General features: G+C 43.5%; 1 protein-coding gene across 1 annotated transcript in view; it reads right to left on the reverse strand.

Moving 5' to 3' along the window:
- The window catches only part of CACNA1C (calcium voltage-gated channel subunit alpha1 C), a 754651-nt gene that overhangs the window by 153036 nt on the left and 586466 nt on the right, over positions 1-15149 (reverse strand). Inside the window, 2 exon segments of the mRNA XM_055315403.1 lie at positions 6133-6159; positions 13249-13339. Of these exon segments, the coding sequence (XP_055171378.1) occupies positions 6133-6159; positions 13249-13339 (118 nt within the window).

Below are 15149 nucleotides of genomic sequence, written 5' to 3' on the forward strand. Positions count from 1 at the left end.
AGGGACACTTACCTGCTATGTGGGGCTAATTCACTACATAGAGAAGAAATGTATCAGGGTCAGAAAATTAAGGTTTCCAAATGCATAGGAGGTTTTCCTCCCCCAGACAAACCACCATGGGTAAGAGTGAGGATGGGGGAAGGTGAAGAGAGGGGCAAAGGATGGGACAAGGGGTCCTAGGCAGTCCTCAGCCTCCCCTGGAATTTGCCAGGTCTTGGTAGTGAGGATTCCTATCTTGCCAGGGCAGGACACTGCTTCTTTCCTGTCATTGTGGTTATTAATACTATAGAGAAATTTTGTATGACTATTTTCTCCCTGAAAAATGAAATTTCAGGACAAACTCTATCTGACTTTAAATAGCTTACATTGTAGTTTCAAAGGGTGTTTTAAATAGATCTAATCTTATGTGAGAGGAGTCACGGATAATTGTTATTTGGAGTCCAAAGGAATCAAGTGTGCATTCTTTTACAATAAGTAGAAATGGACTTGAAGTCAGGTTAGTACTGTGAACTTGATTAAGCTACTCTTTTCTCAAATTTGGGACTTGGGGTGTCACGTGGCCAGGCCTGTCCGATGGGTCTGGAACTGCCTGACTCCCTGAAGGAGTGGCTGTCAGAGACAGGGTAGTAGCTGTCAAATGTGCTGTTCCTGTGCACAGCCATTCAGGGGAGTCACATTTTTGGGCTGGTGGGGGTGGGGGTAATTACTATCCAGAGAAAGTATTTAAAGATAATTATACACCTCCCACTCTTCAAAATATAGCTTTGCTTGACAACTGGTTTCCTGGCAACTCTTCCTACGGTATAATAAATGTAATGATTTATTAGAATGTGTAAATTTATTTGTGTGTTTACATATGCATGGAGGATATAGAAATTAAATGATAAAATAGGGAGGAAAAATTTGCTCGTTATTCATGTTTCCTTCATATTAACTAGAAAAGTCATTTACTTTAGAAATAGAAGTTCCCACATGTAGACATAGGACAGAAGGGTGGATATGAATGTGCCTAATCTATTTCTTCAAAATTCTATATTGATGCAGTCCCATGGGAAATTTCTGCTCAACTCACCCTGGGATCCACCTTACCAATTCCTAATTATGGACTCTTTCCTAATTATGGAAAGGCTCTTGCCTTTCCACCTACGTGGACTGTCCCCACAACTGCAGGACCTCCCCTTTCCATGTCCTGCCCATTCTTAAGGGCTAAGCTCAAGTCCCAGCCTCTCCATGGTAAACTTTTCTAGTCATTCCAGGCTCAGAATTCCTGCATTTCTCATTTCTCAGAATTTCTGCATTACTCATTTTAGGCATACGTTAAAGAAATATTTATCAAATACCTATCCTGGGATAGGTACAAGATATTCGTCAGCCAATGCAATAGATACAGTTTTTTTCTGCGTAACAGTCATGTGGGCAATCAAAGAGTGTACTTAGCACCATGATGGTCTTTGCAGAGGTGCCATAGGAGCACACCAAAAGGCCTCCCAGCCAGTGGTGGAGAAGCCAACAAAGGTCACACACAGGAAATGGCTTCCCATTTCCCCATATTGTCAGCTCTGTTTTACTGTTTGGTTCTTGCCTCTCCAGTGAGATCATAAGACTCTTGAGGGGAAGGGACTGTGTCTTGCACTTTGATATAGAGCCACAGTACTTAGTGCAGTCCATCGTACATGGTAGGCATATTTGACTGACAGGCTGGGAGAACAGCAGAGACAAACTCTATGCAGATTTTCTTGTCTTCTTGCTGAAGACAAGGCTTGAGAGCTGTGGAGCTCTTGTGACCTAGGGATGAAGGTGAGAGTGAAGAAAGGGCATCACTCCTAAAAGAGTTTGCTGGGCACATAATTTTGTACAGGCATCTAGAAGAGCAGACAACATCAAAATAGTGGACACTTTCAGCTCTTTCTAGTGGCCAGAATAAGTTTCTATCTTTTCTTTAACTGAGAACAAGCAACATGGAAAAACGATTAAACTCTTTTATATACTATATGTAACTTAGAATGGACTATCAGAGAGTAGACAAATTTGGATATATGCCTTGTCCCGGCTGCTCATTTCACTGGAGATGGGGCAAGACAATCCTCCCAAATTTTAGAACCCTACAGCGTTCACTTCTGTAAAGTCAAGATCTGGAAACTCCAGCAGGTTATCTGATTAATCCCTGCAAGTTGCACAAGACTTTCTAAATCATTTATTTCTTAGCTCTTTAAATCCTATTCCTAACAGTGAGCCCCACGTGTTGCAAAATCCTTATTGTGACTGATTCCTCCATGTGGAGACTTGGGTTATTAAAAGAATACCCTAATACTGCCCTAATATTATGTCAATTAATTTGCTGAATTTCCCCTAAAGTCTCTCTTCTAGAATTTCTTTTAAATAAGCTGTGACTTTGTATCATTCAGTATTGCAAAATAAGCTGGCTGGAAACTCAAATTATCTTGTCATTGTTAAACTGAGAAAATGATCAAGATACTTTAATTTTTTTAACTCAAATTTTAGAATCTTTTCTAGAGTAAAACAGGCTCTTCACTGCTTATAAGGTTATTTATGAGTTGCAAAAATTCTCTCTCCATTTTCCCTCTATGCTACTATGCTTTTCAATCGTGCCTGACACAGACAGGCAGAAAGTATGAGGACACATTCTTCTTGCATCTGTAGTGGAAACCTTCGCAGCAGACAGAAGCAGCTCTAGGTCTACTTTGATAATTTTTATGGAATTTTCAATCCATTGCCAGACTTTGATATTTTTTAAACATACACCCTCAGTGGGATGTAGCATCTTAGAGGGCCATCATTTGCTATCTGCTCAGACCTTTTAGGGCCATACTGTCTGGTATAGTAGCTATAAGCCACATGTGGCTCTTGAGCACTTGAAATTGGCAAGTCCAAACTGAGACATGTAGTAAGTGTAAAATACACATTGGATTTCAAAGACTTAGTACAAAAAATATCTCATTAGTAATTTTTATATTTACATACTGCAGTGATCATTTTTTAGATGCATTGGGTTAAATAAATTGAGATTAATTTCACCTGTTGGTTTATTTTTTTTTTTTTACTTTTTAATCTTACTACTAGAAAAATTTAAAAAGTGCCAATGCAGCTCAATTATACTTCTATTCAACAGCACTGCTGTAGAGCTATGGGCCTATGCCTAAGATATAATAGCTGAGCAGAAACAGGGTTTAGTATTCTTGGGCAGAATCTTTCACTAAACTAGCATGGTGATTAGCAATACAGGACCTACGTATGGGTTCTGACTTGGCCAGATGGGAGTGACCCTCAGCCTCTCCCAGCCTCAGTATCTTCATCTGAAAATGGGTTGAATAATAGTGCCATACTACTGGTAGTATGCCTTTTGGGAATACAGAATCTTTTTTCTGTATTTCTGTTGTATCTTGAATAGTAGCAGTAGAGGGAGAAACCTTTCCCAGAGATCTAATGGCTGGAATACAGGAGGTTAAGTAAACAGCAGGTGGGGCTGAGTCTCGAAGCTTAGCAAAAAATCTCAAGGTTTAGGGGGGCTGCTGTTCTTCTCTTTTGTCAAAAGCATGGATTATACCATAAGCAACTGGATAGAAGAATGTTCCCAGTATTTTCTGGGCAATCTCTCACTAGAAAGAATGTGTATAAAGATGTTGTTTCTCTTCCAGTCCTTCAGATCATGTTCATCTATTTGTTCACTCATTCATTTGTTCATTTACGATTCATTCATTTGCATATAATGAGAACGATATTTTGGAAAGGTTTTCTTTTTTTAAAAAGACTTATTTATTTATTTATTTATTTACTTATTTATTTATTTATTCATGAGAGACACACACACACACAGAGGCAGAGACACAGGCAGAAGGAGATGCAGGCTCCATGCAGGGAGCCCGATGTGGACTCGATCCCAGGACTCCAAGATCATGCCCTGAGCCGAAGGCATACGATCAACCACTGAGTCACCCAGGCATCCCTAGAAATTTTTTCAAAGGGATTATTATATCCCTCTACTCTTTTTGTGTGGAGGCTTTGTAACTGTCAGGAACACAAAGTGCTTTCTCAGCTTTGGTTGTCAAATTAGATACTTTGTTTGAGTCGGTGTAAGCCTATTCTCTTACTGAGGCAAGACCATTCATTCATTCATTCATTCATTTAGCAAATATTAGTTCAGTCCTCATTATCTATTAGCCACTTCTACAGATGCCAGAGATAAAGCAGTAAAATCCAAGCATTATCAAGAAATAAAGGATTTTTTATACTTCTAGAATTCTTTTTCATGTAATAAGGAGTAGGTCTGGTAGACTTGACCCTAGATTTTTTAATGAAGGAGGTTTTGGCTTGAGAGAAAGGGGAAGGGGAGAAAGGCCTACATTTTTCAATTCCATTGAATTATGGGAGAAAGAAGGTATCAGAAATAGAGGTGAAAGTCAGACACCAGAGTACTCACTTAATTCTCAGTCCTGGGTGCCTAGTCTCAAAGGTTACAGAGGGTTGCTTTAGAAATACCCAGAGAGTAATGGGGGAGGCCCAGAGACACTGAGGCTAGTGGGTAACCTCCACTGAATGTAATATGGTAAGTGGGACCTGTAGGCTCTTGGGAGAATGTCAGCCTTTGGCTCAGAGCTCTATCCAGGCTGGTACAGATACAGTAGCAGGAGGCAGATAGGTAGGTGAGCCTACCACAGTGCTCTGCGTTCCCTGTAGCTTGTTCATGAAGTGTGAAGGACCTGGAAGTATCCATGCACTCAGATGAGGTGTGGAGATGCTGAAGTCAGTGGACTGACAGAGCTTAGAGGTCAGACAGCTGAGGTGGAGATTTCAATATTAAATGCAAGTATGGGGGCCACGGATACTGTAGGGGTGCATATCCAAACTAGATGGGCTGCTGTATCCCAGTAAGGACCAGTTCAGAGAGAAGCTCAGACTAATTATCAAACAGTAGAGATAGGCAGAAGACTCAGAAGGATTCCAAGAGCACCCTTCACCAAGCCCTGTTGACTTCCCAGGATCTTGAAGTTCCCTGTCCCCATGCATCCAGACTCCATCCTGGAGAAAAGCTTAAGAAGTGAAAATATGAGAGACTGAACATTTTACCTTCAGGGACTATTTAATACATAGCATTGGGTTCCATTTACCCAGCTGGACTAAAATTTAGTGTTATTTATGCTCCTGCTACACAGTAGGTGAGGCTAGGGAGCAAGATTAGATCAATTACAAAATATAAACAACCAGCATTTTTGGCACGTACAAGCTTTGTGGGGGAAAATTCACATCTCCACTCACAAATCCATTCATTAATCCATTCAACATATATGTATGGACAGCCCCTGGACAGGCACTTAGCTAGGCTCTCTAGGAATCTGTCTGAGGCATGCAGAGAGTATTGAAGCCTGTGAGGCAATAATTGGAGTATAGTATGCTAAGTGCTCTGACAGAGGTATGAGAAAAGCACTAAAGGAATGAAAGGAGGCGAGCAATTTCCCTGTAGAGTTCGCAGAAGGTGTAGGTGCAGTAACATTTGAGGTTCTTAACAAAAACCTGAATTCTCCAGATGAAGACATGTGGACACAATGATTCAGGTAGAAGAAGGGTTACATGGAAAGGCCTTGATATCTGAGAGGACAGGGAACGTTCTGGTGACTGCAAGAAGTTCCATGTGGTTGGAACAAAGAATATGTGAAGGGGAGGGCAGGAAGTGAGGCTGGAAATGTAGACCAGAGGCTGAAGACCATGGGTCCCGTGGAAGATGCAGAAGCAGAATAGTGTCATGATCCTATGTGCTATCCATAATCCTTAATGTTCCTTTCTTACTGTGTTCCATAAACATGAAGTAGGCAAGAACAGTAGCAAGTGTTCACATTATATTTATTTTAACTAGACTTCATCTTATAAGGAAGACACAGTAGGTCTCACAACCTCTTAGGGATGGTGCTTTCCAAAAAGACCAGCAAAGAAAACGCAACAGATAACAACACCTGAATTATATGCAGGATCTGATCTAAAAGCCTTTTCTTGGTAGTTATACAAAAGAGAGCAGTTTCCTCCTTAGAAGGTGTTACCTTGGGCTACCCAAAAGTGTAGCCTGGGAGAAAGCTAGTGTGAAGCTAAGAGCATGTAAGAAAGAACATGCATTTTACTCACCTGAATTTTGATTTAGAAATCCGGTGGCTGAAAGAGAAAAACCAGACATTATCAAGTGACACATACACATATTCTTCCATTTAAAAGATGTCCAGCAATCCCAGAGAAGTTTGATGGCCCTAGGCGACTAGAAATGGGTGCCGGATGGATGTGTGGAGTGAAGCAGAACAACTCTGGAGAGAGAACTCTATTTATGAGCATCTCTTGGTGTATTTATGTGTATGAACATGGAAACTAGGGGCAGACCCAGCTGACAAGTCTACAAATCTGTTATTTTCTAAGTGGAACCAATGGTCTCTAGAGAGGCAGGGCACCATGTGGCACACAGCATCTGCATAGCAGGTCCCATGAAGTCAGGTTAGGTCATGTGTTGGGAAAGCTACACTTTGACAAGAGCCATGGAGGAGAGGAAGGCCACAGGGAAGAACATGTCATCACAGACCCCACTGCTGTCCGAACAGGAGCCTGGCCAATGCTGGGGTATGAGGTAAAGATAAGCAAAAGGAGCCAACTTGGAACTGAGAGGCCACTACAGTCCTGGCCTGAAGGCTGTAACGGGGCCTAAATGAACAGCCATAGGTCCTGACAGAAACAAAGGGTGCTGACAGTCATGTGCAGCCTTGAGATGTGGAGGACTTCTGGGCAAAAGCACAGGGCAGGCGTGACTGAAAGGGTCATGGTGTGGGGAAAGAGGTCCACTGGAAAGGTAGATGCTCCAGAGAGGCCCTGAGGCTGCTGAGTTCATGTCAGAGGGTCCAGGGAAAACTAGGAAGAGGAAGAGGCTGGGAGAAGAGAAAGAGGAGAGAGAGAGAGAGAGAGAGAGAGAGAGAGAGAGAGAGAGAAGGGGTGAGAGAGAGGGAAGAAGGGGAGGGGTAGGGAATGTAAGTACTTGAGACAAAACAATTGAAGGCAATGTGTCAGGGAGTGAACAGGAGAGACTGTAGGTGGAGCACCCACGCTCAGATGGACACACAGAGGATGCATAAGGCAAGTTAGAGATGAAGAAAGTGATGGAGACACCAGTAGGGAGACAAAGATGCAGAGTGAAAACAGGAGCAGGAGTTCAGGAGGCAACTGCTGTGAGCCTGTGTTGTTCCAGCTCAGCACAAAGTGAGTTCTTGTCACATGGCAAGAAAACAACCCCTCTCATTATTTTTTATTAAAAAAAATTAAACTAGAAAATGTGACAGGTGGCAAAGCCATCGTGCATGAGATAATTATATCTCTGGGGCACTGAGAATCCTAGCCAAGTGCCTTTACTGCTTCGAACCGTTAGCTAATAACCTTTTCCTATCCCCAAGACTGCCTGCTAGGGCTGGAGTGTTTAATCACATGCTAACAAAGCATGTGTGTGTGTGTGGGGGTAGGAGCAAGAGTAGCATTTTTATTTAGAGCTACAGTTTAATGGGGGAAACAAATGTTTTCCAGATGCTAATTGGTTGATGGGGAATTGGGGTCCTCTCTTCCCCAGCAGGGCCATGCTGAGCCTGGGGACCTTTAGGGTCTTCACTAGGCTTACTTTCAGACAGTTGACTCTCTTTCTTGTTAGGCATGAACCAAAGTGGATGACCGTGGCCTTTAGTCTCGTGACTCTGTCTACAGAGCCTGCCCAGCCCTAGGCCTTCTCTCAGAAATGTCTCAGTGATCCTTTCTGGGGTGTCCTTTAATGCAGACTATGTCCTCTTTCCTCTCAGGCCAAGTGGGTCATAAGCAAAAGTGGGTTCTCAAAATCTAAAATCATATCTCCCAGAGAAATGACTCTGGGACATGGATAGAGGGGGATCAGAACTGAGATGGCTTTTGGAAATGAGGTCCTGATCCTAGTTCCAGCATAGTCATGAGTTATGGGACCTTCCTTGGCATTCTGGCATATTCTAAAGAGGAGTAAATGGGGCAGAACTTTCTTTTCCATGTAGTTACAAGTCCTGATGTATAACCCTTGACACGATACTCAAAGACTGATTTTGTTGTTGTTGCTAATCTCATGAGATTGTGAGCATGATTTTAGGCTCACTAGGTCAGAAATGTTCATCCCCCTTTAAGTGCATTACTTAAGCACCCCTACTTAAGAAAGAGAGGGTATTGCTCAAGTGGCAAGTGTCTGGAGACCAGGGAAACCCCAGCTCATGGAGAGCTGAGGTTAGAACTCTGTAAAGCCCAAGTGTCTGGATTCCTCCATACTACTTTATAGAGGTGGGAGTCAACTGTAGGACCCCACTTCATGAAAACAGAGGGACCCCATTGTTCAGCAGTCTCACCTCTTGGGAAATAACCACTGGCTCAGAGTTTGGAACATTGGTCCATCTCACTGTGTGAGTAAGCAAACTAAGGAGTACATGGGACCTGGTGTCATGGCCCCCCACTCCACACCCTGGGCTGGCTGATGTGTGGCAGATGCTTCCTCCTACTGCTTTTTAAACCACTTCAGACTCCCCAGAAGAGTAGAAGCACTGGCTTCTCCAAACCCCAATGGGGCATGCAAATTTGCTTAGAAGTCTTCTTGGCTTTTTCTATCATTATTGTTCTAGAGAGGTACAATTCCTACTTTGTGTTTTTAGAAGGCTTCTTGAAGAAGAGCAAGGAGGTAGAGAAAGTAACTCACACTTACAACCATCAGAGCAATCCTACTGGGTTGGACCTAAATTTGCTTCAACCCGAGATACTTTCTCTGCCCAGGTCTCCAAGACAAATCTCTGGGGGAACCATGATTTTCTTTGTTGATATTAAGGTTCAAAATTAGAGACACTCCCCAAACTCCTTTCATTCGCTTAACTTACTTCTTGGAGGCCTATTTATATTTCAGCCTTTCTCCCTTTCTTAGAGTAATGAGCACAATATGTTTACTACCTGTGATATGAAACAGTATCTCCCTGAATTGTCCCAATTTGCCTCCAACATAAGTCAGATGGCACTGCAGTCACCATCTAGGCTGACACACATCTGACTCAACCTCCTTGACACCACAACTTCAGCACTGTCCACAGCTGTTATTACTGGAGAGTAATGGATCTTGTCATCGCAGAGCACTGCTTCAACAACTGGGTGCTGAAGTCAGTTGCTCCACATTCTGGCCAGAGTCTCCTTCTCTATTCATCCTCCTGCTCTTCTTCTTAACCCCATCTTTTCCCTCAACGGGTCTTCCTCATCATTCAGGCTTAACTTCTAGTTCTTGGCTTGGCCCCAGTGTCATATCAATGCTTCCCTCAACACACTGCCTGGGACTTCTACTTTGCCTGCCTAGCTAAATTGCCACCCTGGTTCACACCGCTGTCTGTTTTTAGTGCTTCTGGGCTATGCAGCCTGCCAAAAAATATGTCAAATCATTTTGCGAGGCTGCCTTCACATTTATGATGTCAGGCTCCACTGTGGCTTCAGCACTACTCAGTGATCTTTTAGTGACTTCTTGGTGACTCACTAGTTTGAATCTTGTGTACTGTTCTTCAGGTTCCTAGGACACCTAACCTTGACTTTCTGTGATGAGATGACAGGTAATTTGGTATGACTCCTATCATTGACTCTCTGTATCAGAGCCTATCTCTGATTCTATATTCTTTATAGAACTGTACAATTTGAGAGTCTGGAAAGGATCCTTAGATATCACCTGGATCTATGGTTTGCAATTTATTGGATTGTAGAATGTTTCATTCATATGAAATCTTACATGGAGTCCCAATATGTAAAAGAGGTGAAAGTGGCCCCCTTCTGTAGTAGCCCCTTCAGGCAGTTCCCAGGAGTTGTGGGCCTCTGCTAGGAGCACCCTGAGCCAATAATCAAGCCAACTCTTTTGTGTCAGAGGGTGAGATCAAGACTCAGATGGGAACTGCTTTGGTTGAGGTCACATGGCTAGTTGGTGGCTGACTTGGGACTTGACCCCAGGACTCCTGATGGCAGGTCTCTTTTCCTATCTTCCATTTAGTCCAAGAGATAAGGAACTCCTTCATCCTGTGTAAATCTAGTGTCTCTAATTGTGTCTTTGAAGTCAATCTCCCCCTCTTTTCAGGCAATGTCTTGCTATAATCACTCATTTCCATTCAGGCATCTTTAGCCCCCTCCCCCCCTTCACTGGTCACTTCTCTGCTATGAAGACTGTCCCAGAGTTTATTATGATGGGAAATAAGCCATCACTTGGCCATTGCTGCTTCTTTTTCTACCATCTTATTTTCCCCTCTCCCTTTCATGGCCTCACTTCTGGAATAAGTGCTCTATGCTAGCTCCTTCCCACCCCTATCCTTCACTAAGACTCCAGCTCCCATAAACAAGTCTTGTAGAGTGTGGCTCCAGAATCCACAATTAACCTAGCCACTTTCTTCATCTCCATGGGTGGCTTTAGCCTGAGCCAGCATCATCTCACACCTCAGTAATTGCTATCGAGGCTGCTGCACTGTTTTGTGCTATGTTCCCTGTTGGCCTTGCTTCTATCCATTCTTTCCCTGACATCCAAGTAATCCTTCAAGAATGCAAAACTAATCTGATTAACCTCCCTAGCTAGCTCCATGTTCTTGTAATTTCTCATAGTCTTGTGATATAGACAAAGATCATTAGGGGCCTACCAGGCCATGTTCCATCTCTAGCCTCATCTCTCCCCCGCCCCCCACATGTGCTGGCCTGCTGCACTGGCCTCTCAGTTCTTTCATCTAAGAGTTTAAAACACTGACACTTTTACTTGGACTAGAACACTTTTACTTGCTCTTCACCTCAATAATGTATGTTCACTCTTCAGTTCTCAGCTTAAATTGAATTCTTCAAAATATTGTTTCTTGAGGCACCTGGGTGGCTCAGTGGCTGAGTGTCTGCCTTTGGCTCAGGGCATGATCCCGGGATCCTGGGATGAGTCCCGCATTGGGCTCCCTGCAAGGAACCTGCTTCTCCCTCTACCTGTGTCTCTGTCTTTCTCTCTGTGTCTCTCATGAATAAATAAATAAAATCTTTAAAAACAATGGTTTCCTAACTTGCCAGTCTAGCCTGTTATTGACCCTACATTATAGCTACTTTTCCTTCTTAACCCTTGTCCCTATTTTTATGACTTATTTACTTGTTTATTTTTTATTTTTAAAATATTTTATTTATTTATGAGAGACACAACACACACAGAGGCAGAGACATAGGCAGAGGGAGAAGCAGGCTCCACGCAGGAAGCCTAATGTAGAACTTGATCCCAGGACCCTGGGATCATGCCCTGAGCTGAAAGCAGATGCTCAACCACTGAGCCACCCAGACATCCCAACTTATTTACTTGTTTAATGTCACTTCTACACCAGATAAAATCCTGGCACTGTGTCTAGGCATTTTATATGCCAGAGTAGATGCATGAATGTGGATATTCATAAGACTAACAGGGACCATTTCTGTAGAGTTCTTCCAGTCTGCAGAATGTGTCCTCAAGGAAATGACAGATATACTAGAGGTACCAGCTTCCCTCTCTGGAGAATAATCATGTTCTTCTTCCAACAGATCTTCATGGTCTCCTGAAATGTACTTTCAAGTGGCTTCCTAGGGCTAGGAATTTCCCTGGTCCCTCCTGGTTTGCAACTTGGGGTATGCCGGGTCTTCCACCATCTTTTCTATAACCCTCCTTTGTGGCAAGACCACAGAAAGGACTGACAGAATTAGAAGGTATGCAGGGGCCCATTTGCAAAAACTTGAGTGCTTGTTTTGTATGGTTCCAAAGGGAGAAGAGAAAAAGGCTTGGACTGCTGTTTAAAAATGTAATTAGCCCTGTATTTTAACAACATTTTGACAATAATTGTTTCCCAATGATGCCGAGAAATCTGCAGTGCAGACTCCCTGGTGCCACTGTCAGAATGAATGATACTGAAATCCCCGTGTACCCTGGCAATAGAAATTGTAAGAGCTGGTCTGTTCCTAAGCCTTGTTTTTCCTTCCCCTTTCTGGAGACCATTCTCAAGGCTGGCAAGGTTTGTGTTCAGACCTACCTACAGAGAATCTTTTTAAAAGGGTTGGGGTTTCCTCAGACTATTGAGTCATTTTGGGGAAGAAGGGTGAAATAAGATGCTGTTCCACTGATGGAGCTATTTAAAAACTAATTTTATTTGGGATTGGTCCTACTTAGAGCTTTCTGTATGCAGTGCCTTTCAGTGACTGGCGTGAGTTTACAGTTCTTGCACCACCAAGCCAATAGGAAAAGCAGGCTCCATGTCCCAAAGCAGTCCCTGAATGCTCCAGGAGGCCTCAAGCCCGAGGTCAATGTAAATCCCTGACAGAATCTGACAGAACTTTAATCTTTGGACTATGCTGAGATGCTGGTAATAGAACCAGCAGTTTGCTTATTTTAGCAATTAAACTATTTTGTCTCCACCATTTTTTTTTGGTCGGGAACGTTTCCCAGGGACGACTGGTTTCATTTTTTAAGATAAAAAATGGGTGATTGTGATAGTCCAAATGTGAACTGTTCCTCTGTGCATGTGGCTCAGTCCTGGGCCAGTCAGGTCCCTGAAGCCTGAGGCCTGGGGTCTGGCCCAGGGGAAGAGAAGCTGTGGGCATCTAGGCTGGAGCTTCTTTTGGAGGAGGTTGGCCATGTTCCAGACTAAGCACAGGTGAATTTTGAATTGACTCAATTTGCTCCTGAGGCATCTCTGTTTCCCTTCACTAGGTGGGTAACTAGAGTTGCAGATAAGAACATGTTGATTATATCCCAAGGTATTTTCTTACCTGTTTATTCTTCTTCAGGTCACATTTACCAGAATGGAAAAGGTGGTTAGCAGGACCCAGGGACCCTCACAAAGGTGCCTCATGTAACAGTGGGTGAGATGGGCTGGGAAGAAACAGACTTTGGAGCCACTCCCAACCTCCCCTCTCTGTCCCCTACCCCTGTCCTGTCTTTCTCTGATGTAATGGACAAGGGTTCAAAATCCTGAGTCAGACCCTCACTGGAGTACAGAACTGGAGACTGGTCTCAGTGTTAAGACTCCTCCCCTTGCTTACGAGCTATACTCAATCCAGGGCCCTCTTTTCCCACACAAGTCACTGCTTGAGCTTTCTGTTTCTCTGACCTCTGCCACACTCATGATGGGCCAACCTACTCTGACTTCAAGACACATCATCCTGGCCCGCACCCCTGGAAAAGCCCCATTCCCTGGGCTCTCTGTGCCTACTCACGCCAGTCTGGCCCCGCAGTTCTCTCCCTCGATGTCACCTCCAGCCACGTTTTCGGTGTTGACAGACTCGGTCTCGCTTGTGGGCATGCTCACTACAAGAGTCAAAGGGATGCAGAACAAGGCATTGAGGGTGGGGAGGAAAAGGGGAGAGAAGAACATTAGTTTTCAAAACACCCAGTCCCAAGACTGTGTGCTGCTTAGGAGGAGGAGAGGCTTAGCAGCTTCTGTTAGTGGGGGGCAGCAGTACTGCTGTGAGTAGGTTGGGGCACTGGCACTGCCATGGCCAAGTTTGGGGATTTCCTTGACCGTCATGCCTGCTGCTTGTCTAGGGTGAGTTTACTAATGGAGCTTACTTCCTGAAAATACTGACCATTGAATCCTTTCTTACCCTCATCTCTGTGCCCTCAGAAAAGCTGTGCAAGCTTTTCCATTTGCGTCTGCTACTAGCCATAAAAAGAGAAGCTTTCATGAAGGTATTTTATTTTGCTTTTTTCTCCACCCACCAATTCTAAGAGGTTTCATCCCCAAACTTGGGGTCCAGCTTGTTTGTAGGAAGGATGTTTTTGTTGCCTCATGAAGTCCTAGATGGATGTGGAAGACTGCCCCCTTTCTTGTAGTACACACTGGGTCCTAAGTTGGTTCCATCTAGGATGCTATCTGAAATAAGGAGCTTGAAATAGATGACTATTACCAGAATCGGGTACTAAGATTCAAAGTCGCACTGCAGACACCAGGAATGAGGAGCATAACTGTGGAATCCACCAATTAAGTTTAAATGTGATTTGAAAATAGACTGCAGGTAGACTGAGATGTCACTTCCCCTTCCAGCAATCCTGATGTTCCTACCCCAGCAGGCTGACTGGGGATATAAACCATCTAATTCCACGGGTGCCGATCTGTCTGGTCAATCTCTACTCCCTCCCCAAGGCAGCAATGGGCTGCATTTCCATGGTGGCAGGAATTTTCTAGCTTGGAACCCGATGTAGTGGCTTAGAGAAACATTATTTTATTATTATTTAAAAAATGTAAATGGAAGTTTCACTTAAGAGAGCTCTTCCTCTTCACCTTCTCTTACCCTTTTAATATGGCACAACAATGAGTTTTATTTTTGGTAACCCTTGTTCTTCAGAGCGGCCATTATAGCATTGGTCCTGGTTCCATTCTCCTTGAAGAACAGAACTCCTTGAATGATGAGAAAATCACTAATCCTCTACAGCCACAGAATCTGCAGTTAATGAGGGTGTGGCATCAGGTGATACAACACCATGTATGAGTCCCCTAGCCCAGGAAAAACTTTTAGTGGTTATATGGGTAATGTTATTGGATGGAAATTTTCCAAGGTTATTTTCTTCTGGGTGAAGACAAGATGGGTGGGTGAGAAGAGACTCATTTCAGAAACATGCAAGATCCAAATAGAAAGCCCATGACTTACCATATGTTTGACTGTGATGTATGAGAGACCTCTCTACCCTAGGACTCCTTTTTAATACAGTTGGATAAAAAGAAATCTAGATGCCATTTCAAATAAGGTAGGCACTGGATGAGACTTTAGATATTACCCAGCTCTAAATGTTCCCTTCAGTTTATAGGAAAGTGAGGTTTAAGGAAGGGAAGTTCACACAGCGTATTTGGGGTAGGACTTGGTTGGGAGCACAAATGTCATGACCCCCTGCACCATGGTCATCTTGATTGGCCCTCTGTTGACTAGTTCTCTACTCTACCTTAAGATAAGATGAGGTTTCTATAGCCAAATCCAGAGATGAGGCTCTGGAATAATCATAGGAGCATGGTGAATAGCCAAATGGTGGTGTTGAGTTTCATAGCATTTACACTCCATTTATAGCCCGAGGTCTGAGGGAGTTGGTGTGTGAGCCTAGACCCTAGGGATGCTTTTAGCACTGG

The sequence above is a fragment of the Nyctereutes procyonoides genome, unplaced genomic scaffold, assembly GCF_905146905.1.
Source record: "Nyctereutes procyonoides isolate TBG_1078 unplaced genomic scaffold, NYPRO_anot_genome, whole genome shotgun sequence".
Lineage (NCBI taxonomy): Eukaryota > Metazoa > Chordata > Mammalia > Carnivora > Canidae > Nyctereutes > Nyctereutes procyonoides.